Source organism: Chrysochloris asiatica, unplaced genomic scaffold (assembly GCF_000296735.1).
Source record: "Chrysochloris asiatica unplaced genomic scaffold, ChrAsi1.0 scaffold00115, whole genome shotgun sequence".
NCBI lineage: Eukaryota > Metazoa > Chordata > Mammalia > Afrosoricida > Chrysochloridae > Chrysochloris > Chrysochloris asiatica.
In genome coordinates, this window is record NW_006408633.1 from 9,814,957 (window position 1) to 9,842,058 (window position 27,102).

Below are 27,102 nucleotides of genomic sequence, written 5' to 3' on the forward strand. Positions count from 1 at the left end.
AGCTGATCTTTGAAATTTTCTGTTCAGCTCTTGGACCTCTTCAATTCTTCTATTTGCTTTAGCTTCTCTATGCTGGAGAGCAAGTTTCAGAGTCTCTTCTGACATCCATTTTAACCTTTTCCTTCTTTCTTGTCTTCTTAATGACTTTTTTCTCTCTGTGTATGATGTTCTTGATGTCATCCCACAACTCTTCTGGTCTTTGGTATTTAGTGTTTAATGCATCAAATCTGTTCTTCAGATGGTCTCTTAATTCAGGTGGGATAAATTCAAGGTTATATTTTGGCTCTTGTGGACTTGTTTTCATTTCCTCAGCTTCAGTTTGAATTTGCATATCAGTAATTGATGGTCTGTTCCACAGTCTGCCCCTGGCCTTGTTTTCACTCATGATATGGAGCTTTTCCATCGTCTCTTTCCACAGATGTAGTCAACTTGATTTCTATGTGTTCCATCTGGAGAGGTCCATGTGTATAGTCGTATCTTATGCTGTCTAAAGATCTCTGCGGAATAGTTAGAGCTTAACCTGATTTGATTGCCTTTGTAAATAACATTTTGTCTTTTCCCCGACTGCTTTTTGGATTCTTTGCTTGGCTTTGATTTTGGAGAGCTTGATTATCATATGTCTTGGTGACTTTCTTTTGGGGTCTGTCCTTCCTGGGATGTGATTAGCTTCTTGAACGTTTATCTTCTCATCTTTCAAGATGTTGGGGAAATTTTCTTCCAGAAGCTCTTCAACTATCTCCTTTGTGGATTTTTCTGATTTTTCCTGTTCTGGAATGCCAGTAATTCTTAAGTTGTTCCTCTTCATATTATTCAGCATGAATTCTAGACTCTCTTTAGATTTCTTAATCCTTTTTTCTGCTTGCTCTTCTATCTTAGCAGTATTGAGAGATTTGACTTCCAGCTCCCTGGTTCTGGCTTCCATATCTGCTGTTCCACTCCTTTCCTTTTTCAGTGTATTTTCCATTTCTGATATTTTATTATTAATCATCTGGACCTCTTTTTACAGGTTTTGAAATGTTTCCAATGCTTTATCAATCTTGTTTCATTGCTCTTGTAGTACTTTCCTGATTTCTTCCTTTTTTTCCTCCACCCCTTTTCGGAGCATTTGAATTTGTTTCCATGTCATTCTTCTGAATTACTTCTCAGGCAAATAAAAAACCTGCTCTTCCTATTCTGGAAAGCCTGACTGTCTCCAGCTCATTTGTCTTAGTTACTCTTTTCTGTTTATGGACATGTTTTGATATTTTTTGTTGTATTTTTTTTTGGTAATTTCTAGTAGTTATTTGGGTTTTTAATGCTTAAATGGATGTTTGTTACTGTGTTATTAAGCTTACTGGGTGCCTCCTGTTGGATATGATCAGGAGATAGGCTTTCCTTTTTGCATGTAATGTGTATCAGCTGTTATTGGCTCTTGTCTCAATGGTGGAATATTATGCAGTATGTAGCTTGGCTGTATGGCCATAATTGCTGTCTCTTCTTGGGTAACATAGGGAAAAAAAGCTCCCTCTCCAGGAAAAATGTGTGAGCAAAAGGCCTCAAAGCAGAAGCAGTATAAAAGCAGAGACAAAACCCACCACTTTGAAACAAAAATAATAAACTGTGGCTGACTGGCCAGTCACTTACTACAGAGACAGTGTGTGTGCACCGTAGAAGCCTCCAGCAGTGGGTGAGTATATGCACTTACTTAGGCCCTTCCCCTATTCACCACCATAGAGGCGTGCAGATAAATATTGACAAGTTAATGTGAGAAAGATTGTTTACTACTTTGTTTCTGAAGGTCAGTTAGATATCTGCGTGTGTACAGTGTAATTCTTGAAATAGTTGTGTCTTTTTATGTTAGGGTTTTACAGATTGTTCATATGGTTTGTCTGTCAGTCCAGACCTGCTTTTTTTCTTGCTGGTTAGGCACGAGTAAAGGGTCCTGCACAAGTTAACTTTAGGGCTGGGACCCACAGGCAGAAATCAAAAGCAGCAGCCAAAGAATTTGCCCTTGGACCAATGGGCTTCTTTTTCTCTGTGCCGTGGGAAAGCTGTGGTGTCATGGCTGGACTTTTTTTGGGGGGGTGCGCACCCACCTGCCTGAAGGCATCCGAGCTGAGCAAAGAAGGCACAACAGGGAAGAGGAGGAAAAAATGTGTAGAATCTCCCCACACCTCCTTTTGTAAATGTCACTGTGCAGCTTTTATTTCTGGTTCCCTGTGCAGGTCTGGTTGTAGCCTCCCCTCTGACTTCTGCTGGGTGGGATGGCCACAGAGGGAGTCCCATGTCTTGACTGATTCCTAAATCACAATATTTTCCTTTATACTGTGATTTTTCCACTGGTGGTTGCGGGAAACTGACACCCTGAACCTTATACTAGATACAGAGCTCTGCTGCTGTTCCATGAGAGCAGCTTCTCTGGGTTTTCAGCCCCTCCCCCATGGATCCTCTCTTACCTGACTCTGCTGTGTGGTCGCCAAAACTAGAAGTTCTAAACCTTTTACTTTTAAATGAGCATAACAATTCCTGTGTATCAGAGATGTAAGAGGATAAAAATGACAGGATGGAGTTTAGAGATTGGTATCACATAGTCCTCAATAAATATTAGCTCCAGTGGAGTCCTGGTGTGGCACTGTGGTCTAATGTGTCAGACTGCAAAGTCGTTTGAACTGTAAGGTAGGTAGTTGAAGCTCACCAGCTTCTCCTTGGAAATCCTATACAGGGTCGCTATGGGTCAGAATTGACTCATAGCACTTAACAAGGAGTCCTGGTGTCACGCTGTAGGTTAATGCGCCAGACTGCAAAGCCATCTGAACTGCAAGGTTGGCAGTTCAAGCTCACCAGTCACTCCTCAGAAACCCTATATAGGGTCACTATAGGTTGAAACCAATTTGATGGCACTTAACAACAATTAGCTCTGGTAGTGTAGTGGTTACGAATTGGGCTGCGAACCACAAGGTCAGCAGTTCAAAACTACCAGGTGTTCCGCAGGAGAAAGATGAGGTTTTCTGCTCCTGTATAGTTTTATAGCCTCATGAACCTTGTACTGGGTTGCTATGAGTAGGAACTGACTCCACGGGACATAACAACAGCAACAGTGATGACAGTGATGATGATTCCTTGGGTTCCTGGTTTGCCATTTTTTCTTAATTCTTCTGTTTCATTGATATGGTAAAATTGAGAGAGAGAAATAGCAAGGAAGAAAGGGATACAGAGAGAAAGTGACATTAGGAAGTAAAATCTTAATTAATTTAAAGTGAACGGTATTGAAACAAGTAGATGTAGTGAGTTCCACGCATCACTGGAATTGTTTTTTTTGAAGGGGGACATTACTTAGTTTATGGAATAAATGTGAACTCTGTCATTGGTTTTGAATTTTAATCTCAGCTCATTGACTCATTTGTTATTAAATAGTTAACATGTGTAAAGCATCTAGATCAATGGTCGTAGTACACACCACTAAGTAAATGCAGCCTATCATTGCAGGCTTTCTCAGTTATTCATGGATTTATACTTTCTTAGAATACTTAGGAGTATCTAAGAGGTGCCAACTCAATGGCACTTAATGACAACAGCAAATCACCGTGTAACACTTGTCTAGCAGTCTGACTCTATGCTGACCATTTATTGAGATACTCTGTAAATACTAATTGATACCTACCATCATCTCTAAGGAGCCCTGGCAGCACAGTGGTTTAGGAATTGGGCTGCTAACCACAAGAAGAATAGTTGAAATCTATCAGTTGTTCTGCAGTAGAAAGATGAGGCTTTCTATGCCTGTAAAGGTTTACAGCTTTGGGAACCCTATACAGGGTTGTTATGAGTCAGAACCAACTTCACAGCACACCACCACCACCACTACCACCACCATCATCTGTTTCACAGGACTTTCACATGTAATTGAACATGTTGTTGTTGTTGTTAATTTCTTTATCCCAGTTGACTTTCTCATGTGACTATAAAACAGCCCACATAGCTATGAAGTGGTGCAAGGAGAACTAGATAGACATGGTCTTTGCCACCATGTAGGTTTGATTTGAGCCAAGGGAAGCTCGGCTATTTCTTAGTTTTGCCTTTAGATCTCTAAGCCTCTCTGGTTCTTAGTGTTTTAATCAATAAAATGAAGAAATCCTGTTAAGTTCCAAAATTTGAGTATACTGTCATCCCATCGGGAGTCCTTGTGTGGCATTGTAGGATAATGTACTGGACTGCAAGGTGAGTTTGAACTGCAAGGTTGGTGGTTCAAACCCTGCAGTCACACCTCAGAAACCCTATACAGAGTTGCTATGAGACGGAACTCACATGACAGCACTTAACAACAACACATCCCATAGGAGTCTTGGTGTGGTGCTGTAGAATAAGTACTAGAATGCTGACCACAAGGTCAGCAGATCAAACTAACCAGCCACTCCTTGGAGCCCCTATACAGGGTTGCTATGATTCAGAAGAACTGTCTCCTCAAGGCAGAGTTGACCGTGATGGAGCAAATAGAGTAAAACCTTTGGGACCTTCATTTGCTGATGGAGCACAACTCAAAATGAAGAGAAATAGCTGTAAACATCCATTAGTAATTGGAACATGGGATGTACAATGTATGAATCTAGGAAAATTGAAAATTATCAAAAATGAAATGGAACGTATAAACTTCGATATCCTGAGCTGAAATGGACTGGTATTCGCCACTTTGAATCTGACTATCACGTGGTTTACTATGCCAGGAATGACAAATTGAAGACAAATGGCATCACATTCATCATCAAAAAGAACATATCAAAATCTGTCTTCAAGTACTACAATGTCGTGACAGGATCATAGCCATACAAGGAACACCCTTATTACTCGAGTAATAACACCCTAAAACCAGTGATGAAGAAACTAAAGAATTCTACTAACTTCTTCAGTCTGAAATTCAACAAACATGCAATCAAGATATATTGAATTACTGGCGATTGAAGTACAAAAGTTGGAAACAAAGAGGACAGATCAGTAGTTGGAAAATATGGCCTTGGTGATCTAAATGATGCTGGAGTTCACATGATAGAATTTTGTAAGACCAATGATTTCTTCAGTGCAAATGTCTTTTATGAACAGCATAAAAGATGATTATACACATGGGCCTTACCACATGGAATACACAGAAATCCAAACAAGGCCAGTGGCAGACTGTGGAACAGACCATCACTTGCTCATATGCAAGTTCAGGCTGAAGCTGAAGAAAATTTAAACGAGTCAACAAGAGCCATAATATGACCTTGAACATATCCCACCTGAATTTAGAGATCATCTCAGGAACAGATAGGATGCATTAGACACTATGACTGAAGAGTAAAAGAGTTGTGGGATGACATCAAAAATATCCTATGGGAAGAAAGCAAAAGGTCATTAAAAAAACAAAGAAGAAGAAAAAATAAAAAATAGATGTCAGAGAAGACTCTGAAACTTGCTCTCCAAAGTTGAGATGCTAAAACAAATGGAATAAATGAGGAGGCAAAGGGGCTGAATAGAAATTTTCAAAAGGCAGCTCGAGAAGACAAAGTCAAATATTATAATGAAATGTGCAAAGACCTAGCGTTAGAAAACCAAAAGGGAAGAATACATTCAGCATTTACCAAGCTGAGGGTAAACTGAAGAAAAAATTCAAGCCACAACTTGCAATGTTGAAGGATTCTATGAGCAAAATATTGATTGATTCAGAAAGCATTAAAAAAGATGGAAGGAATACACAGGGTCACTACATCGAAAAGAAATGGTTGATGTTCAGCCATTTCAAGAGCCAATGATACTGAAGGAAGAAGTCCAAGGTGTATTCAAGGTCAATTTGACAAAGAACAAGGCAACAGGAATTGATGGAATACAAATAGAACTCTTCAACAAAGTGAGTTGGCACTGGAGTCACTCACTCATCTATGCCAAGAAATTTAGAAAGCAACTACCTGGCCAACTGACTGGACAAAATCCGTATTTGTACCCATTCCAAAGATAAGTGACCCAGTGGAATGTGGAAATCTTCAGGCAGTATCATTAATATAGCCTACAAGTAAAATTTTGCTAAACATAATACAAAAACAACTGCAACCATACATTGACAGAGATCTTACAGATGTTCAAACTGGATTCAGAAGAGGACATGGAAAAAAGGAATGTCATTGCTTACATTAGATGGATCTTGGCTAAAAGCAGAGAATACCAGAAAGACGTTTACCTGTGCTTTATTGACTATGCAAAGAATTTTCATTGTGTGGATCATGACAAGCTAAGGACAACATTGTGAAATATGAGTATTCTGGAACAATTAATTGTGCTCATGAGGAATCTGTACATAGACCAAGAGGCAGTTTTCCCAATAGAGCAATGGAATATCGAATAGTTTAAAATTAGGAAAGGTGTGCATCAGGGTTGTATTCTTTCATCATACTTACTTGCCGGGGACCAGCCTCAACAAATTATTGGGATTCTCTTGAAAGAGGATGTGGAGTCGGTGAATGAAAAAATAAAAAAACACTCAAAGAGTCAATGGGTCATTTTGAGTCTCAGGCAGCTGGTGGTGATGATGACTCTCTGACTGACTGCTCTTTATTTCAAAATTGTTGCTTCTTATATTCCATTTAGAATATACTATGATCTCACAATCGTCACGTACAAGCAGTTACAAATCAATCAAATATTATATTGTTACATCAAAGGTACAAGAGGAACACAAGGTCACCAAACATTCCTGCATCTCTATACTCCTTAGTTACTCCTTAGTTACCTTGATAACGGCTGCCTTCTGTGAGCGACTCTGTTTCTCTCTAATCCTCCCTAAAATGTCAGGTTAATTTTTAAACAAAGTTCTACATCTTAACTTCTAACTTTACCAACATCTATTACTTTCTATAGATTCATTAGTTACAGCTCACAATCAAAAACATAATTTTTACTATAACTGATCTTACATATAATTGATCAAACAATAAAAACAAGAACATAAAAGTACCCTAAAATTTCATAGTTAAGAACAAAGCAGTAATTCTCTTATACTAACAATTTCTCAAAACTTCTAATCAAAATCCTACCTCTGTTCTCAAGCTCTCACTGCCCTTGACTGTCTCCTAAGCTGCTTTCTAAAGGCCTTAATGTCCTTGACTAAAACTATGTGGAATGTTTCTAACAATTTAAGCTTGAATTGCTAAAACTTTAGCTAGTGTGGCTATTTCTAATGTTAAAACTTATTGTTAATGTAAAAATTAATTTTTATAACTACATAAGATTGAATATGATGTGGAAATTAATATTAATGTGAAAGGCAACTATTATAATGTGAGGTTTGTTTAAAGTATCTAATGATTATGCAAGATTTTCTAAAACTTCTTATAAGGAAATCAGAAATAAACTATATTTTCAAGGGAAAACTAGAGACTGCGGGCCCCCTGCATGAATCATCCCTTGAAGCTTTGCCAACCAAGGAGACATTCATTGTTGCTTTGCTAAACAATGAACTTTTCATGCATAAGGCTGTTCTGTTCCTTGGCAGGATGGCGTCCGCCACTTATTGTATCTGTTGTTGTTGTTGTTGTTAAGTGTCGTCGAGTCGGTTCCAACTCAGTGACCCTGTACAGGGTTTCTGAGGCTGTAAATCTTTACAGGAGCAGAAAGCCTTATCTTTCTCCCGCGGAGCAGCTGGTGGTTTCGAACTGCTGTCCCTAAGGTTCGCAGCCTGATTTGTAACTACTACGCTACCTTGTATCTGTATGCTGAAAAAATAATCTGAAAAGCTGGATCATATGAAGAAAACCGTGGCTTCAGGATTGGAGGAAGGCTCATTAACAACCTGTGATATGCAGATGATATAACCTTGCTTGCTGAAAGTCAAGAAGACTTAAAATACTTATTGATGAAGATCAAAGATCACAGCCTTCTATATGGGTTGCAGCTTAACCTAAGGAAAACAGAAATCCTCACCACAGGACCAATAAATAACATTAAGATAATGGAAAAAAGATTAAAGTTGTCAAGTACTTCATTCTTCTTGGATCAACTATCAAAACTAATGGGAGCAGCAATCAAGAAATCAAATGACTTACTGCATTAGTATAATCTGCTGCACAAGATCTCTTTAAAGTGTTGAAGAGCAAAGATGTCAATTTGAGGAGTAAGGTGGCATTTTTAATAACCTCACATGCATGTGAAAGTTGTACAGTGAATAAGGAATAGAAGAATTGATGCAAGTGAGTTATGGTGTTGGAGAAGAATATTAAAAATACCATGATCTGCTAAAAGTACAAACTAATCTGTGTTGGAAGAAGTTCCAGAATGTTCCTAGGAAGCCAGGATGGCCAGACTTCGTCTCTCTTACTTTAGATGTACCAGAAGGGACCAATCCCTTGTGAAGATCATATTTGGTAAAGTGAAGGGTTGGAGAAAAAGAGGAAGCCTCCCAACAAGATGGATTGGCACAGTGGCAGCAGCAATAGGCTCAGGTGTAGCAACAATTGGTGCAGGACTGGGCAGTGTTTTGTTCTGTTATGCATAGGGTCACTATGGGTTGGTATCGATTCGAAGGCACTTAGCACAACAGCACATCACCCTATAACACTATTTACCAGTCTGACTCTATGCTGATCATTCATTTGATATCCTCAGTAAATGCTGATAGATGCCAACCATATGCAGAGCTATGTTCTGAGGATAGAGGAGTAATCAGAATAGACACTGAGCTCAAAAAGGAAGCAGAAATTGACTGTAAAATTGTGAGTCTGATTAGTATTGCAAAGGGCAAAATACTAGATTTTTGTTACTGAATTACATAGCAGAAACAACTACAAAAAATATGTTATTTTTGGTTACATTATGAAATACACAGTTTCATTTTCCCTCCCATTTTGTGAGTTAACGTTGTATCATCTGCTTCAACAGGCGCAGTTGGACATCATGGAGACAACATTATTGAGAAGGTCATCTCAGTGCTGCCCCAGCTTCCAGGCCACACGACCGATGTGATGGTTAACATGGTCGATCTCACTGTACTGCAGCCGTTTGGGGAGAACCACAATATGGTCGCTCCAGGCTGTCTCGCACAATCCAAGTAAGAAAAGTCGTTTTTTTCTTCCATCTTCCTCTCTCTCCCTCTTTTTTTCCCCTCTCCTAAACTGAGTGTCTCTATTTGGAAAATGTACACTAGATAGCATGTAAAAAACAGAACTTTTCCCCGTTAGATTTGAAATAACCCTATCTATGCTGGAGAAATGTGAGGATTTCTGCCCCCATCAAGATTTAAAAGCCTCAGAAACTACAGTGTGGCTATGAATTGGAATCAATTTGAAGGCATTTAGCAACAACAACTGAATATTATAAGGAGCGCTGTTGATACTGTACAATAAGCACTGGACTGCTAACTGCAAGGTTGTCAGTTTAAACCCCCCAGCCAGTTGATGAGAGAAAGATGAATCTTTCTGCTCCAGTAGAGATTTGTAGCCTGGGAAATCCTATTCAGGGTCAGCATCCACTCGGTGGCAGTGGGTTTTAACTGAACACCATAGTAAACCACAAAGCATGGCATTTTATATAACTGTCATTTAGATGTAATATAAGCGTGTTGCCGCGATCACTCAGATGGGTCAGTTTCTATGTCCCTGTTTTACAAACCTTTCACATGGAATTGAGCATAGGCTTACTCAGTTTCTCTTTCCCAGTTGACTTTCTCATGTGGTTGTGAAGCAGCCTACAGAGCGATGCAACAGTGCCATCTTTTTATACTACATACTCTTAGGCATCAATGGGAAAAGTTTTTATTTTTAAGTATATTTGTTCATAGGTTAGATACATCAGAGAAAGAACATGGTGAACTTTAAATTATGCAAATTTTTAAAAAGTGAAAGAACATTTCTCCAGAAACATGACACTAAAAAGATATAACAGTCATCTTCTCTTCTTTGTCCTGTATCAGCAATTTTTTTTTTAATGATCTAATGTGTCTTTTTTTTTTTTTTTAATGTTTTATTGTGAATTATGTGATAGTTTATGTAGGAGAACATTAGTTTTACAATCATCCTATCATATATCATTTCATTGCCATGGTTACAATCTCCTCCATGCATCATCAACCAACCAAAGTGTATACACTACAAGCCTGAACCCCTGGTTGTCAGCACACAGCCCCTCTCCCTCTCTGGGTCTAACGTCCCCCAACTGCTCCATCTCTCCACATCATCGTCTCTGCCTCCATCTCAGGCATCACTGCTTCTCTGGGTAGGGTCCCGCTCTCTGCTCTTCTCTCTTGATGGTCTCAGGGACATCGCTCCTAGACTGAAAAGTTAATCACTCCCCTCCTTGCTACAAAACATCTATCTTTACATTTCCAACCCTCACAAGCAGTTCTGATAACAATTATTCACTATTGTATCACAAGAGACCCATTCGCGTTTCATTTCATCAGCCCTGCCTAGACAGATTCTACCTTCCTTCATGTCCTCTGAATCTAGGTTTCCTCTTGAAAGCTCGTAAGCCAGTCACTTCTTACCTTTGTAGTCCCCCTCAGTTTGGGTAGCCAATGTCCAAGTTGCCCATCCCTGTCTACTCTGTGTATGGAGGGGGTGGGAATGATTCTTGCTGTAAGGACTTGTTCCCTCTTTTGTAGGTCAAGTTCATCAAATTGTATCAGAATACATTTTTTTCCTTTTCTTTCTTCTTCTGGTTGAGCTCTGATCATCCAGTCATTGAAGCCAGGTCAAGTGGGTATTATCTGCAAGTGTGGGTGTTCTTGTGCATATGCCCTCTCTTCTTATCAGCTGGACGCTTCTCTCTCCACTCTAGTCCTCTGTGGCTATGTCACTGACTCTGGGCCTAAGAGTCCCCAGGTCTTGCCACACTGCTGGCCAACCAGGTCTTGACTTGGGTTCACAGAAGTCTATTGAACATTGTCGGGGTTATATCAGCAATTCTTATGAGAAATAAAATGTCTTAGTATCTATTTTCCATATCTTCATGTTTTGTATTTTTAAAAATGGATGTTTACAGCTGTTTCTCTTCATTTTGAGTTGTGCCCATCAACAAATAAAGATCCCGAAAGCTTTGCTCCGTTCATGTCATCACGGTCAACTCTACTTTGAGGAGGCAGCTCTTCCCCAGTCATATTTTGAGTACCTTCCAACCTGAGGGGCTCATCTTCTGGCACTATATCTGACAATATTCTGGTGCTCTTCTTCATATTTCAATATTCAGTAACCTGGTGCTGACAGTGTTCCATTACTATTCATAAGGTTTCAGTGAGTAATTATTCGAAATAGTCCGTCTCTCCTTCCTGTTTGTCTTAGTTTGGAAGCTCAGCTAAAACCTGTCCACCATGTGTGACCCTTCTGGTATGTAAAACACTGGTGGCACAACTTCCAGAATCACAGCAATATGCAAGCCACCACAGTACGACAAATTCACAGATGAGTGCTGAAATCAGTGTATGGGACTCTAACTTGGGGATTGGTTGAGTTGACATTCTGCAGGTTTGAAAGGAACCATCTCAAAAAGAGAAACAGACAACCCCAGGACCATCAAGAAAGAAGACCCAAGAGTGGAGCATTTCCTTTGGATCTCATGATCCCTGTGCCGAGAAGCTGAGGTAGCAGAGGTGGCAGTGACAGAAGCAGCAGCAAGGAGAGACAGAGCAGTGGGCTTTCAGGCCCTTGGAACAAACTCAAGCTGAGTGTCTTTGAGCTGGAGGCTGGCTTGTGGAATTGGGTGCCCTTTGGGCATTCATCAACAGAGCTAAAGGAGCTTATGAAACTTGCCAGAATAGGGCAGACGCCAAAGGACCATGTGGCTGAAAGGCTGAGGACTAGAGAAAGGCATGGCTGAGAAGGGTTGCATCTGACTGGAGAACTGCTGGATCCTGAGTTGTTTCTGATCCTGAATTGCACCCTGTTAATGTAGTCCTGGTGTGGCACTGTGGGTTAATGGTCCAGACTGCAAAGCCTTTTGAACTGCAAGGTTGGTGGTTCAAGCTCACTAGCTGCTCCTCGGAAACCCTATACAGGGTCGCTATGGATCGGAACTGACTCGATGGCACTTAACAACAAAGTAGTCCTGGTGTGGCACAGTGGGTCAGTGCGTCAGACTGCAAAGTCAGTTTGAGCCACAAGGTCTGCAGTTCAAACTCATCAGCCATTCCTCGGAAACCCTATACAGGGTTGCTATGGGTCGCAAACAACTCCATGGCACTTACCAGCAACAACTTTCCTAATAAACCCCATCATCGTGAGTGTTATCTGTGAGCTCTGTGTGGCCAAATGCAATGAATTATTGAACCTAACAGAAAAGCAGAGGCTTGAGAGGAATGGTTGGTGTCAGGATAGGGTAAAGAAGGTTGGAGGGTGGAGGAATGACTCTCCTCTACCTCATAGGAATCAGCCTTGGACTGATGTAGAGTGTGATTCTCCTTCCCCCATGTGAAGCTGGAGGAGGTCAGAGCTGACTTCCATGCCATTTTGCACACTGTATCCAGGACCTTCTCAAGTGACCTGTCTTAGAACAATTGGTAGAGGTAGCAAGGCACCCTCTAGTTCTTCTGGCCTTAGGGGCATGGAGGCTGATGGTCAGGTGATCCACCAGTAATCCATTGGATTAATTGTTTCCATGCATCTTCCGTTTCCTTCCTTCTTCTTTCCTTTGTACAGGGAGAGATAATAGTTGCACCTTTGATGACCGCTCACAAAGTTTTAAGACCCTAGTCAATAGTCACCAAAATAGGATGTTGAACATTGTCTCTGTGGACTATATTATGCCATTTGACTTTTGTGTTTCCTGAGACCTTGGTCCTGAGCCCCAGGTGCAGAGACTCCTTCCCTTGAGGTGTTTGGTTATGTCTAAGACAGTTTCATAACTTTGCCCCCTGTATGCTCCATCATATTCATGGATATATTTGTAGAAAGGTAAATACCCATGTACAAACCTATAAATGTATTTGTGGGTATACGCCCACTTCCCGTCCCACATTCTTTCAGCCTGTGTGTCTGTCCATCTATCTACCGTAGATCACTGTTAATGCAGGATTGTGCGTAGAACAATGTTTACCTCTGTTGCCCTTAACTCCTGCTCTCCTTTCATACCCTCCCATGCAGTCATCATTCTTTTGCCAACCTTACTCTTATTGTATATTGTCTTCGCCTTCACTCAAGTTAATACATGTCTACCCTCTAGCCAGTGACCTACTTCCTCTTCCCTCCCACCCCTGGTAACCATCAAAGTATGTTTCTTTTAGTGTAAAAGTCTTTTTGTGATATTTTATAGTAATGGTCTCATATAATATTTGCCATTTTGGTGATTGCCTGATTTCACTTCCTCCAGGATCATCCATGTTATGATGCATTTCACAGATCCATCATTATTTATTAATGCTGCATAGTATTCCATTGTGTGTATGTCCCAAGGTTTGTTTGTCCGTTTTCTATTGGTGGGCACTTTGGTTGTTTCCATCTTTTTGCTCTTGTGAATAGTGCTGTGATGGACATGGGAGTTTATATATACATATGTGTATTGACTTTTATTTCTTTAGGATATATACCAAGTAGAGAGCTTGATCAGTCATAAGTGGTGGAGCTCTGGTAGCGTAGTGGTTATGAGTCGGGCTTTTAATCTCATGGTCAGCAGTTTGAAATTACCAGCAGATGAGGCTTTCTGCTCCCATAAAGATTTACAGCCTTGGAAACCCTACACAGAATCGCTTTGAGTCGGTTCCAACTCCACGGCACATAACACCACCACCACCATGTGGCGCAGTGAGTTACTGCACTGGACTGCAAAGTTGGTTTGAACCACAAGGTTGGTGGTTCAAGCTTACCATCTGTTCCTTGAAAACCCTATAAAGGGTTGTTATGGGTCGGGACCGACTCAACAGCACACAATAACAACAACGATATTTCTATTTCCAACTTTTTGAGGCACTGCCTTGCTGCTTTCTATCATGGTTGTACCATTTTACAATCTGCTGGTCTGACGAGGCAGAGAGTTCACCTGCTTCCAGAGGTGGGGGTAGTACACCTGACACCCAATTCACAATGGCATGGCTCCCACCTCTGGCAGACCAGGGGCTTTTCAGAGGGTGTGTGAGGGTGAGGGGTTGTCATGCTTGTGTTCACCAAAAGCGTGTGGAGAATAAAGGAGAATCACACCAATACATGATTGTGTTGTCAGGCTCCTATCTCGATCAAACACTGCTTGTTCAAGATGGTTGAGTCATGCTTATTCAGCCTCTTCTCCTAGTCAGTATTCAGTCCCTGTCTCTATCCTTTCCTCTGAAGCTCAGGGTTCCAGAATTATCCTCAGTATCTGTTTCATTTGGTCTCCCATAGCTTCAGTGTAGAGGGTCTGTGTAGCTTGTTGGCATAGTCCGCCATCTTTTCTTTACCCTCTCCTGGCTCCTTGTTCTTGGTGGCACAGGGTTGTTTTTAAGTGCTGTTTAGTCAATTCCAACTTATAGTGACTGTGTATAGGGTTTCTGAGGAGCAGCTCCTGGATTTGAACTACAGACCTAGTGATTTGCCTTCCAGTGGTTATCCTACTATGATTAGTCCAAGACTTAAATGAAGTCAATCTTAGTATCTCACTTCTCTTGCCAGTGATTGCTTTAAAAATGGGCACGTGATAAAAGTGACATTTTCTTAGGGTTTTCTAGTTAGATTTCCTTGCGTCTTTCTGAAAAGGGACTAAAAAGAAAGAGACACAATTTTGCCTTATCCCTAGCTAGAATTCCCCCAACTCCAGTACTCTGATATAAATATTGAAACGACTGGAAACTTCTTATTCACATCCTGAAACTGAAGCTAACACGTGGAAGGTGGTGTGGCCATGGAAACTACAGAGAAGAGAGCTGGAGAAGCCGTAACACACCGTGTGTGACGTTACTTATGTTGTCTAAGAGAATGTATTTCCTTATTTTTTAAGCCAAGTTGAGCTGCTGTTTTCTATTACTTCTATCCAAAAGCATCCTAATTGATACGTTTTCCTTACCTCGTTATTTCATCCATAAGATGAGGGCATTGGCCTAAATGATTTCTATGATTTTTCTTGAGTTTAAAATATAAATTCTAACTGAGTTTCTGTCGTGACTCAGCTCTACTTCCGAGCACTTATGGATAAAGTTCATTTAAAGATATTTGCTCCTCTTGGTCTGTTCTTTTTCCTTTCATAAGACTATGAGTGAGTTTGATGATGATGATTGAGCTTTGAGTGTCATCTGAGGATGGGAGTGTGGTCATAAAAACATAAGGTGGTGATGAGTTCTAGAAGAGCCTGAACAGCTTTGGTGAAATAGTAGGACTGGAAGTCAGGTGGTAGAATATCAGGAGATTGGGAGTGAGAAAATTATAAACAAAAAAGTCCTAAAGCAAATAAAACATATGCTTTGGTGCCTGAGGCAATTGTGTGGACTAATCTTCTGCAAAACAGGAATTGAAAGAAATCACAGCTTTCCCAGAAAATTATTTACTTTTATCAAAAGAACAAAAAACCTTCCCCACTGCCTTCACTACCACCACCACCTAGAAATTTCGCAGTAAAATGGGTGTGAGGATTGAGATGGGAGCTTGGCAACAAGTAATGTATCTGACAATGGAATAATCTGTAACCAAGCTAATTTCTAACTATGATATAAGCATTTTCAATAACAATGTATTGCTGACATAGTTTTTTTTTTTTTTTTAATGATTTATTGTGAATTATGTAATAGTTTACATGGGAGAATATTACTTTTACATTCATTCCATCGTATATCGTCTCATTGCCATGGTTACAATCCCCTCCATGCAATCCTTCCCCCGTGCCCCTCAGGTCTTCAGCACATAGTCGCTCTCCCTCTCTGGATCTAAAGTCTCCAGCTGCTCCATCGCTCCACATCATCATCTTTGGCTCCATTTCAGGCATCACTGCTTCTCTGGGTAGGGTCCCGCTCTCTGCTCCTCTCCCTTGATGGTCCCAGGAACCTCCGCTCTTAGACTGAAAAGTTAATCACTCCCCTCCTTGCTATAAAACGTCTACCTTTACATTTCCAACCCTCACAGTCAGTCCTGATAACAATTATTCACTATTGTATCACAAGAGACCTATCTGGATTTTATTGCATCAGCGCCACCTAGACAGATTGAATACTGCTCACTGGAGATTCTACCTTTGTCCAGGCCTTCTGGTTCTAGGTTCCCTCTTGAAAGCTTATAAGCCAGTCACTTCTTGCCTTTGTAGCCTCCCACCCCCCTTTTTGGGTAGCCAATGTCCAAGTTACCCATCTCTGTCTGCTCTGTGTGTAGGAGGGGTGGGAATGATTCTTGCTGCAAGGGCCCGCTCCCTCTTTTGAGCTACTGCTTCCATAGGTGTGGGTCAAGTTCATCAAATTGTATGAGAATACTTTTTTTTTTTTTCTTTTCCCTCTTCTTTTTACTTCTGGTTGAGCTCTGATCATCCAGTCATTGAAGCTAGGACAAGTAGGTATCATCTGCAAGTGTGGGTATTCTTATGCATATGCCCTCTCTTCTTTTCAGCTGGACGCTTCACTTTCCACTCTAGTCCTCCATGGCTATGACAGAGCTTTTTGAAGGCTGCTTATAATTATAGCAGTTGAAGTTAATGGAAATGCAAATGAGAAATGGAGAATACAATGCATTATAACTTGCTGTTCTGTCCTTGTCCATTGGTCTCTGGATTATGTGGAATAGTTTGGATATGAAGGAGGCAAGAGCATTTCTCTATGTTTTCTTCCTGCTGAAGAGGGTTTCTATTCTCTGTCTCAGCTCCATTCTCCCTAACATATTGCTCTTTCAGTTCCTTGAGCATCCTTAACCTGATGTCCTATCTGGATTCACATCTAGGCTTGGTACCTTGGCTCTGGTCTAAATCAGTATACATGGTGCTGTGATTGGCTACTCCCACCGCCCACTTCTCCATTGCTTTCTTTCCATGTGACACAGTGAAAGCTAAAGACCTTATACCATCTGGCATTCTGTTTCCTCTCTGGTCCCACCTCTTATTCTGTCTTCTGTACTCGTTTCTTTCTAGCCATATTAGCTTTCTTTCTCTGCCTCTAGGCCAGGCATGGTTCTACATCAGGACTTTTTCTCTTGTTGTTCCCTCTACCTAAATCATTCTTCCTGCAAGTAATATGCTTGTCCCACATTTCCTTTTTCCCTTTTGACCTTTCTTCATCTTAGCTGTGACTTTTCTTTCTATCCTAGCACTTCATAACCCCTTTCCTATTTTACTTTTCTTCTTCTTAGCACTTATTACTTTCCAGTATACTTATTTATTTTGTATTTTTTCCCATCTCTTTCACTGATAGTAGGGGACTTGTCTATTTTATTCCCTGCTATGTCTCCAGAGCCTAAGACTGGGCCTGGCACTTAAAGTTATATTTTTAATGAATAAATGGTGACAAATTATAAAATGGGGGAGACATCTGACCTCTTCTGATTTCACCTCGGGGGAGGAAAATTAAACTCATTATCAGCCCATGGCTGATTCCTATAAGGCAGAGATGAGACATGTCTCTATATTCCAGTCTTTACCAGTTCTGATGCCAGCCTTCCCTGTCAAGGCATTCTCTACTGGGTTCGATAATCCATTGCATTGGGTAACACAACTCCCAGACAAATGTGCTCAGCTGTAGCTCTATGGGTCAGCAAACTTAGCTCCCCTGGCTAAGTGCCTGGAGGCACCCTGTTCTCCTGCCTGAAGGCACTCGGCTTTACTCTGTGGGCTTTGAAGCCTGACACTCTGTCTCATGCTCTCCCTCTTGGAACTGCGGCCTCTGCTGCCACCACTTTGCGGTTGTCACAGCTCTGTCTCCTGGATCTAGGAGATTCAGCGCAGGGGTCACAAAGTGCATAGGATACACTCTGTTTCTGGGTCTTTCTGTATGGTTGTACGATCTCCTTTTCCTGTGTCTGAGACAGCTCATTTAAGACACAACAGGATAGAAAATCGACCAATCCTATGTTCCAGTTCTATTTGCATGGTCCTTCCTAGTCATTTGATGAGAGTTACAGACTATGACTAGAAGAGTCATATCAAATAACTCACTGCATGACATGGATCTTGCTGGGCAGGATCTATGAGTGGAATGAGGCTTCTGGATTAAGGTTGTTGTTAAGTACTGTCGAGTTGATTCCGACTCTAAGCGACCCTATATAGGGTTTCCAAGGAGTGGCTGGTGATTAAGGTAGAGAGGGTGAATTTAAACCAGAGCATAGGAGAAGGTAGTTTGGGAAGCTGTAGGATAAAGACTAGCTGTAGGATAAGCATCTGGTACTGTAGGATAAGCACTAGACTACTAACTACAAGGTTGGTGGTTCAAACCCACCAGCCACTCCTCGGAAACCAAGGATTGCCATGAGTCAGAATTGACTCAACAGCACTTAGCAAGCAAATAAGCATGTTTCTAATTTTGAATATTTAAAACATTGTTATTCAATTAGCAAACACAGAAAAATTGACCTAGTAATTCTGTTTATAACATTATTTCACAGATATATATACATCCATCTGTTGTTAAGTGCCATTGAGTCAGCGACCTATGTAAGGTTTCCTGGGAGCGACTGATGAGTTTCAACTGCTAACCCTGCAGTTCAAACCAAGTTTATGGTTGAGTGCTTAGCCTATAGCACTACACCAGGTAGAATAACATTGCATTTGGTATTTACTATGGCATTTATAATAGCAAAATTGAAGTAACTACAGTGTCAGTTAGTTCAATACACTCAAAATAAAATATTTTACAACTATTAAAAAAGAATGAAGGGGTCACTGGTGCTGCTGAATCATGACATCCGTGGGGACCCTGGACTTCAACGAGTATGGGCACCCTTTCCTCATCTTCAAGAACTAGGACCGCAAGTCCTGCCTCATGGGGCTCAGGCCCTCAAGTCTTATAAAATGGCGGCAAAGGCTATAGCAAATAGAATGAGAGCATCAGTTGGACCAAATGGGCTTGACAAGATGATGGTGGACAAGGATGGGGACGTGACAGTGACGAATGACAGGGCATCCTGAGCATGTTGGACATTAACCACCAGATCGCCAAGCTGATGGTGGAGGAACTCTCTAAGTCGCAAGACACGAGATTGGAGACGGGACCACCGGAGTGGTTGTCCTGGCCAGATCCCTATTGAAGGAGGAGGATCCCCTGCTGGACCGCAGCATCCACCCCATCAGGATTGCTGATGGTTCCGAGCAGGCCTCCGGCATAGCCATCGAGCACCTGAACCTAGTGGATGTGGTGGACACGAAGTCCCTGGTCCAGACGGCCAAGACCATGCTGGGCTCCAAAGTGGTGAACAGCTGTCACCAGCAAGCAGATGGCCAAGATCTCAGTGAACGCCTTCACAGTTGCAGACGTGCAGCGCTGAAACGTGGACTTTGAACTCATTAAGGTGGAGGGCAAGGTGAGCAGGTGGCTGGAGGACACAAAGCTCATCAAAGGTATCATTGTGGACAAGGACTTCAGTCATCTCCAGATACCGAAGAGGGTGGAGAATGCCGAGATTGCGATGTCACGTACCTGTTTGAGCCGCCAAAACCCAAGAAGAAGCACAAGATGGAAGTGAGCTCTGTGGACGACAACAAAATCCTCCAGAAGTATGAGAAGAAGAAGTTTGAGGAGATGATCCAACAGATTAAAGACCCGGGTGCTAACCTGGCCATTTGCCAGTGGGGCTTACTGCTGCCGAACAAGCTCCCTACAGTCCACTGGGTCCAAGGGCTGGAAACCAAGCTGATCGCCATCGCCCCCGGGGGGCGCATTGTCCCACACTTCTCAGTACTCACAGCCGAGAAGCTGGACTTTGCAGTGTTCGTGAAGGAAATCTCATTTGTGATGGCCAAGGACAGGATGCTGGTCATCGAGCAGTGCAAGAACTCCAGGACAGTCACCATCTTCCTCTTCATCCACGGAGGCAACAAGATGATGAGGAGGCCAAGCGCTCCCTCCATGATGCCCTGTGTGTCATCTGGAACGTCATTTGCGACAACCGAGTAGTGTACGGGAGCGGCAGAGATCTCCTGTGCCCTGGTCATTAGCCAGGAGGCAGACAAGTGCCCGACCCTGGAGCATGACCCATGCGGGCATTTGCTGATGCCCTGGAGGCCATCCCCATGGTGCTCTCTGAGAATAGCGGCATGAACCCATCCAGATGATGACAGAGGTTCGTACCCGACAGGTGAAGGAAATGAACCCGGCTCTGGGCATCGACTGTCTGCACAAGTATGAAGCAGCAGCACGTCATATAAACCTTGATTGGCAAAAAGCAGCAGATACTGCTTGCAACGCAGCTGGTCCAGATGATTCTGAAGATTGATGACATCCAGAAGCCTGGTGAGTCTAAAGAGTGAAGAGACCTGGATGCGAGTTGCCGTGGTGACGGACCCTCCACTGCACTTGCGTAAAGGGTGTCCCATGGTGCGTCCATCTGCCACTATTTATTATTTCCTGGGTCCGGCAGTGGAGATGCTGTAAACAACTGTTTGGACCCGTCGTTTCTCATTTTTGAAGATGTGACTGTAGGGATGCTGTCATAGCCTTTTGTATTCGTGGCAGTAAAAGAGTCTTTAAACAAAAAAATAAATAAATGAGAATGAAGGAGTTGGTTACATGTGGATAAGGAATAAGCTTAAAGACATACTCTCAACCAAGCAAAGCAAGATGCAGCACATCTATTTATAAAAAGAAGTAAAATATTTATTCATATTTGCTTGTAATGCCTTGAGTATATCTGGAAAATGTCTGTGGAACTCATGAGATTGGCTGTCTCTGCAGTGGAGACCTGGGTGATTGAGGTTGCAATGAGGGTATAGTCTTCTACCAACCTCCATCTTCTTGTATGTTGTATGTTGTATATTACCCTCCTATCTCTGGTAGCCATCAAAGATGTAAGGAAATTTTTTCTAACAACTCTTCAACAGTTTTCTCTGTTTTGTTTTATTTTTTTCTTCTTCTTTTCTATGTGTCCATTCAACCCCTCTCCCAGTAAGAGCCAGTCCATGGCTGGCCAGGGTCAACTTTGCAGATTTGGGTCACAGCCTGCTGTTTTGGGGTTATTGTATATGGCTCCTCCCTGAGGATTACAACCTCCAAGTAGCTCTGACTACCTGGAAGATGGGAGATTCCCTGCAGTTGTTTGCTGCTTGGAAAAAAAGGAAGAAAAATAAATAAACAAATCATACCTTTGTCTCCAAGAGCCATAGGTGGGTTTTTGCCATGTGACTATATTTTCTTGTCTCTAAAGCTGTTCATGAACTTTCAAGATGGCTGCAGTGGGTTCCATTGGCTGCCACTGCTCGTCAGTCACCTCGTCTTTTGCGGCATCTATTCATCTCTGTCTCTTAGTAAGCAATCAATCCACTTTCAGATCTATTCCTCTGGCACACAGAGTTCCAGGACTGTCCTCTATATCTTTCTTGTCCGGTTTTCTATATTCTTGCCACATATAACTCGCACAGCCTTTTTGCCTGGTCCACCATCTCTCTCCCTGATACTTCCATTCCTTCTCTGTGGTTTTTATTGTCTCTTCCTGTTCTGGAATTTTAATCACCTATAAGTTGTTCCTCTTCATGGTGTCCCACATTAATCTTAGGCTTTCTATTTTGTCCTATAAGAGTCAAGATGAGTATGAATCAACTAGATAGCAGTGGGTTTGTTTTTGTTTAATGATTTTAAAAGAAACCCTGGTTGTGTAGTAGATTAAGTGTTGACCTGCTAACTGAGAGGTTGGGGGTCCAAATCTATCAGCTGTTCCATGAGAGAAAGATTAAGTAGTCTGTTTTTGTAAAGACTTATAACCTCTGGAACGCATTGGAGCAGTTGCTATGAGTGAGAATGGACTTCACAGCAGTGGGCTTTTGACTGGTTTAATGGTGTTAAATTGGAGTGCCTGCAGGCACCAGAGGATATAGCCTCACATAGCTATGTTCCTACCTCTAGGCTGGTACAGGTTGTGAACCTCTCCTTTTCTCCACTTGGACCTCCTTGCAAAAATGATTATTTTTGTTCTTTTCAAGTAAACATTATAAGTTGAATAGGAGAAAAGCCTAGCTCCTCGCAGTACACAGCTTGCAGTATTTAACCTTTTTGAAAAATTCTTCCCCTAGAAAACATCTGGGCTCAGTTACAGCTTTAGGAAACAGAATTACTGAATAGTTTACTGATAGCATGGTGAAATATAGTAGAGTTGTTTTCTGCAAATGAAGGGATATGTGCCCACTGAGAAAAATTTGAATAGTATGCCACAGACATCTTAAGTTATATTTCATTATAAAGAATTATGTTTAATAGTTTTATTTCACAAAATTATTTATTTTTTAAGACAGAGAAAGAAAAAGTGGTTGGAAGATAGAAATTCTAGTTCTGTAATTACTGACATTCTGCAACTCTGTCATGCTATGTGTTAGTTAAGGAATGTGCATGCAAAATCCAGGATCTTTTCATATTGAAAAATTTTAAATGGTTTGTGGTCTTTGTGTTGTGAGAAGACTGAACTCTGGGTCATTGTGGCTTTGGGATTCATAATTTAAATGGAAACTATGGCTCCTTTAAACAAAGCCAAGAACCCTCTGAAGTTAGCTGAAATGGAAAAGAGGGCCTTGAAAGATTCATTACATTTGAATGACAAGTGATTGTAATCTCTGATTAAGTTAAAGTTCACTGCCAAGTAAAAATCAGTAACAAGTCTGAAAATCCAGTCCCTGGATTTGGTGTAAACCAAGCTCAGTCTTTATTGGGGTGCTTCTAAATCATTATTTTTGTTGTTGTTAATTGCTGTGAAGTCAGATCTGATTGATGTTGTTGTTGTGGTTATTAGGTGCCATGAGTTGGTACCCATTCATAGCAACCCTATTCACAACAGAACGAAACACTGGCCTGGTCCTGGGCCAGCCTCACAATTGTTGCCATGCTTGAGCCCATTGATGTTGCCGCTTGGCCAATCTGTCTTGCTGGGGGTCTGGCTCTTTTTCTCTGACCCTCCACCTTAACAACATGATATCCTTCTCCAGCAACTGGTCCCTCCAGACAATATGTCTGAAGTATCAGAGACGAAGTTTGGCCATCCTGGCCTCCAAGGAGCACTTTGGCTGCACTTCTTCCAACACAGATCTGTTGGTTCTTTTGGTAGCCCATGGCACTTTCAGTGTTCTCCTCCAACACTATAACTCAAAAGCATCAATTCTTCTATGGTCTTCCCTACTCACTGTCTAGCTTTTGCTTGCATGTGAGGTTATTGAAAATTCCATAGCTTCGGTCAGGTGCACCTTAGTCCTCAATCTGACAACTTTGCTCTTCAACACTTAAAAAAAGTCGTATGCAGCAGATTTGCCTAATGCAATATGTTGTATGATTTCTTGACTGCTTCTTCCATGAGTGTTGATAGTTGATCCAAGAAGAATGAAGTTCTTGACAACTTCAATCTTTTCTCCATTGATAAGAATGTTGTTTATTGGTCCAGTGGTGAGGAGTTTTGTTTTCTTTACATTGAAATGCAACCCAGTGCTTCAAAACATTCTAAAGGGAGTTCTGTGGACAGAGAACCAACAAGAACAAACAACAACCAGAGATAACCTGGAACTCAATTGACAGATGGAAGATTCCAAAACAGAACAAAACTACAAGAATGAATTCAGAGAATCTGAAAAATCAGTCTATGATCAAAACAATTACAATGTGAAAAAAGGTAAAAACATAGCAACAGAGATCCAGGTGGTGAAGAGGTCAGGTAGATTGCAGGATAAAAGAGACTGTTTTAAAGGAAGGAAAAAGTTAATAGAATACCGACAATGCTGATGGGAACCCAGAAGAGTTGTGGATGACATCAGCGACATGATACATAAAGAAAGCAAAAGGTCATCAAAGAGAGATTAAAAACAGAAAACACCAGCGTGGATGTCAGAAGAGGCTCTGAAATTTGCTCTTGAGCATAGAGAAGCTAAAGCAAATGGGAGAAATGAGGAAGAAAAAGAGTTGAACAGATTTCAAGCTGCAGCTTGAGAAAACAAAGTCAGGGTTATGTCCTTTTACAATATTTATTCAATCTGTATGCTGAGCAAATAATTCAAGAAACTGGATTATATGAAGAGCGTGGCATCAGGATTGGAGGAAGAATCATTAATAGCCTGTGATATGCTATGACACAACCTTTCTTGCTGGAAGTGAAGAGGACTTGGAGTACTTACTGATGAAGATCAAAGACTACAACTTTCAGTATGGATTATATCTCAATGTAAAGAAAACAAAAATCTTCACTACTGTACCAGTGTGGTGGTGGTGGTGGTGGTGTGCTGTGGAGTCAGTTCAGACTCATAGCGACCCTGCATAGGGTTTCCGAGGTTGTAAATCTTTACAGGAGCAGAAAGCCTCATCTTTCTCCCACGGAATGGCAGGTAGTTTTAAACTGCGGACCTTGAGGTTAGTAGCCTGACTCGTAACCACTATGGTACTGGACCAATTGTTGTTGTGAAGTGCCATCAAGTTGATTCTGACCCATAGTGACCCTGTATAGGGTATCCAAGGAGCAGCTGGTGAGCTTGAACCATCAACCTTGCAGTTCAAACTGCTTTGCAGTCTGGTGCATTAACCCATAGCACCATACCAGTAGTCCAATTCTCCCCGCTTTTTGTTACAAAACTTTTACCTTTACAGTTGTGACCATTGCAATTAGTCACGATAATAATTACTCATTATTGAATCATAAGAATCTTATCTTCATCTCCTTTCAGTAGCTAACATTCAGAAGTAGTCCTCCTCTACTTCTTAGTCTGTCTTAGTCTGGAAACTCAGCTGAAACCTGTCCACCATGGTGAATCTGTTGGTATTTAAAGGACTAGTGGTATATCTTTCAGCATCACAGCAACAAGCAAGCCACCAAAGTATGACAAACTGAGAGAGAATGGTGGAGCAAATCATGAAAATCTTTGTTAAACAAAAATATCAAAGTGTGAAGCTGTAGTTTCTTGACATATCCTCCAAGCAGATATATACACTTCTGAAGGCCATATTATTATCTCTCTAACATTTTCCTGAAGAATTCTGCACTCTTTGATTTATACCATGTCAAAATGGTGGTTTAGGCATTCTTTAGGGACTCAAGTTATCAAGTTGATTTGTAATGTTCTTTGAATTTTGGTAACAAAAGGAATTCCAAAGGAGCAAGATCAGGGCTATAGGATGAATGAGGTAAGGTTTCCCAATGAAATTGTCACAGGACAGCTTTGCTATTCTTGAAGAATGAGCAGGTACATTGTTATGATGGAAATCAATTTTTTGATGCAACTTTCCTGATTTTCCTCACCAATGCAGTTTTCAATTTCCTTAAAACCTCTTCTTAATAAGTTCCTGTGATCATCCTGTGTCCTTCAAGAAAATTGATTAATATTATACTTTTGGAGTCCAAAAATAGCAGTTGTCATTCTTTTTGAACTAATCTTTCTGCCTTGAGTTGAACTGGCTTAGTAGATCCCCTCAGCTGCCAGTTTTTTTGTTTGTTTGTTTGTTTTTGGGCAGGGGGTAGGGTTATCAAATGACTTTATCTGAAGGAACAGTATAAGTGATAGAATGTAAGTGAATGTTTTGGCACATTTTGTAGAAAAGGCAAAGGTAAACCCAACATGCATGTGCTGTCTTGGAGACTCAGGAAGTCATGCCTGGGGTCATGAGGAAGCCAGGCTAAAGCTCAGCTCTTTCCCTTGCCATCTCCCAAAGAGATACTGTGTCAGACCAGAATCCGGGGACCCCATAGTGTGCAAGTTGGTTACTAGTACCCAGTTCTTTAATGGATTTCACCTGCTCATTCAGCTAATGCATCCCAATGAAGTCACACATATGGGGGTTGTTAATGTCAGTTGCCAGTTTGTGCAATTCCAGTAGTGACTGATTTACGTTTTTTCCAAGTGTAACACACACTCCATTACATTCAACCCGCCCTCCCAGTCATCTGGGTCTGGTTTCTTGATATCCTGAGGAAGATTTGGCCACCTCATTGGTTCTACATCTTCATCAGTTACTCAGCATGTTCCTTCTCTCATGAGATTGGAGCAGCAAAATATTTGACAAGATTCTTCAAAGCCACATTCATGGCGGCAGAAGTAGTGAGACATGGACAGGTAGATGTAGGAGACATAGAGCTCCAGGTTGACCTGGTGGTTGATGGCGGTCTCCGACTCCTGGTTGTAATTCTGCTGCACCTACGAGGGGGACTGGTCATCAAGGCGGCAGTGGAGGAAAGGCGGTAGCAGCACGGTGCTGGTGGGAGGTGGTGGAAGGCTGGTGGAGAGCAGCCCATTGCGGGGAGGCTGGTTGAGTCCTGATTCTGTTCAGCTGAAGCAGGAGATGGCAGCAATTCTGTGAAGAACATCTGGATAGGTCCATTTTTTTTTTTTGAAAGGCAAACACTAATGCAAGTCTTAGAGCCTAAGAGACTAAGATAAATGTATTACTGAAAGAACTTGTCTGCAGCCAACCACTAATTGCAGACATATTTAAACATGTTTTATTTGGATTAAACCCATGCATGTATGAACTAGAGCCCTAACGGCAGTACTTTTTGACTAAAGCTCATATTAATTTGCTTTCACATCTGTTGATATGAAGATTAATGTTCTAAAATATGAGGTAAATGTTTTAAAAAGCAGAAAAGAGGAAAGATGACTTTTAAAGCCTACTGTGAGTAATTTCATTAAAAAAAAAAACCTACCTTCAGAACTCATTAAGTTCACTACCGATGGTAGTCATTATCCCCTGCTAAGGAAAACTATGACTCAGATTGTTCCCTGTTTAAAATTAGTTAAAAACAAGTTGTTTGTTTGTTTTTTGTAGTCCTTGTATTTTTTGGGTGATAATAAGGATAATATGACTCTTCCTACAAATGCTTGTGAGTAAGCTTAACTTCCTGTGAATGTCATGAAGAAACCATTTCTCTAAGTTTAGTCACAAGATAATAGTGTGCACTCACCTTTTACCCTCAGGCTCTTTAATTTTATGCCTTCCATCTGACTGAAGTAGCACCATGATTCATCATTCGACCACTTTTTAAAAATTAATGCTGATTTAATTTGATTTTATTTGGTGATGAATATTTCCTGTTCGTTTTTGCAGGCTGCATTTGACATTTCATACTTGCCAAACCTAGG

The 27,102-nt window shown here is 41.3% G+C and overlaps 1 protein-coding gene and 1 pseudogene across 1 annotated transcript in view; both read left to right on the forward strand.

Moving 5' to 3' along the window:
• SCFD2 (sec1 family domain containing 2) overlaps positions 1–27,102 on the forward strand; it is a 668,469-nt gene that overhangs the window by 23,848 nt on the left and 617,519 nt on the right. The window contains exon 2 of the mRNA XM_006868065.1: positions 8,875–9,043. Coding sequence (XP_006868127.1) covers positions 8,875–9,043 — 169 coding nt within the window. The remainder of the gene's footprint in view (positions 1–8,874; positions 9,044–27,102) is intronic.
• On the forward strand, positions 18,752–20,319 carry LOC102813312 (annotated as a pseudogene).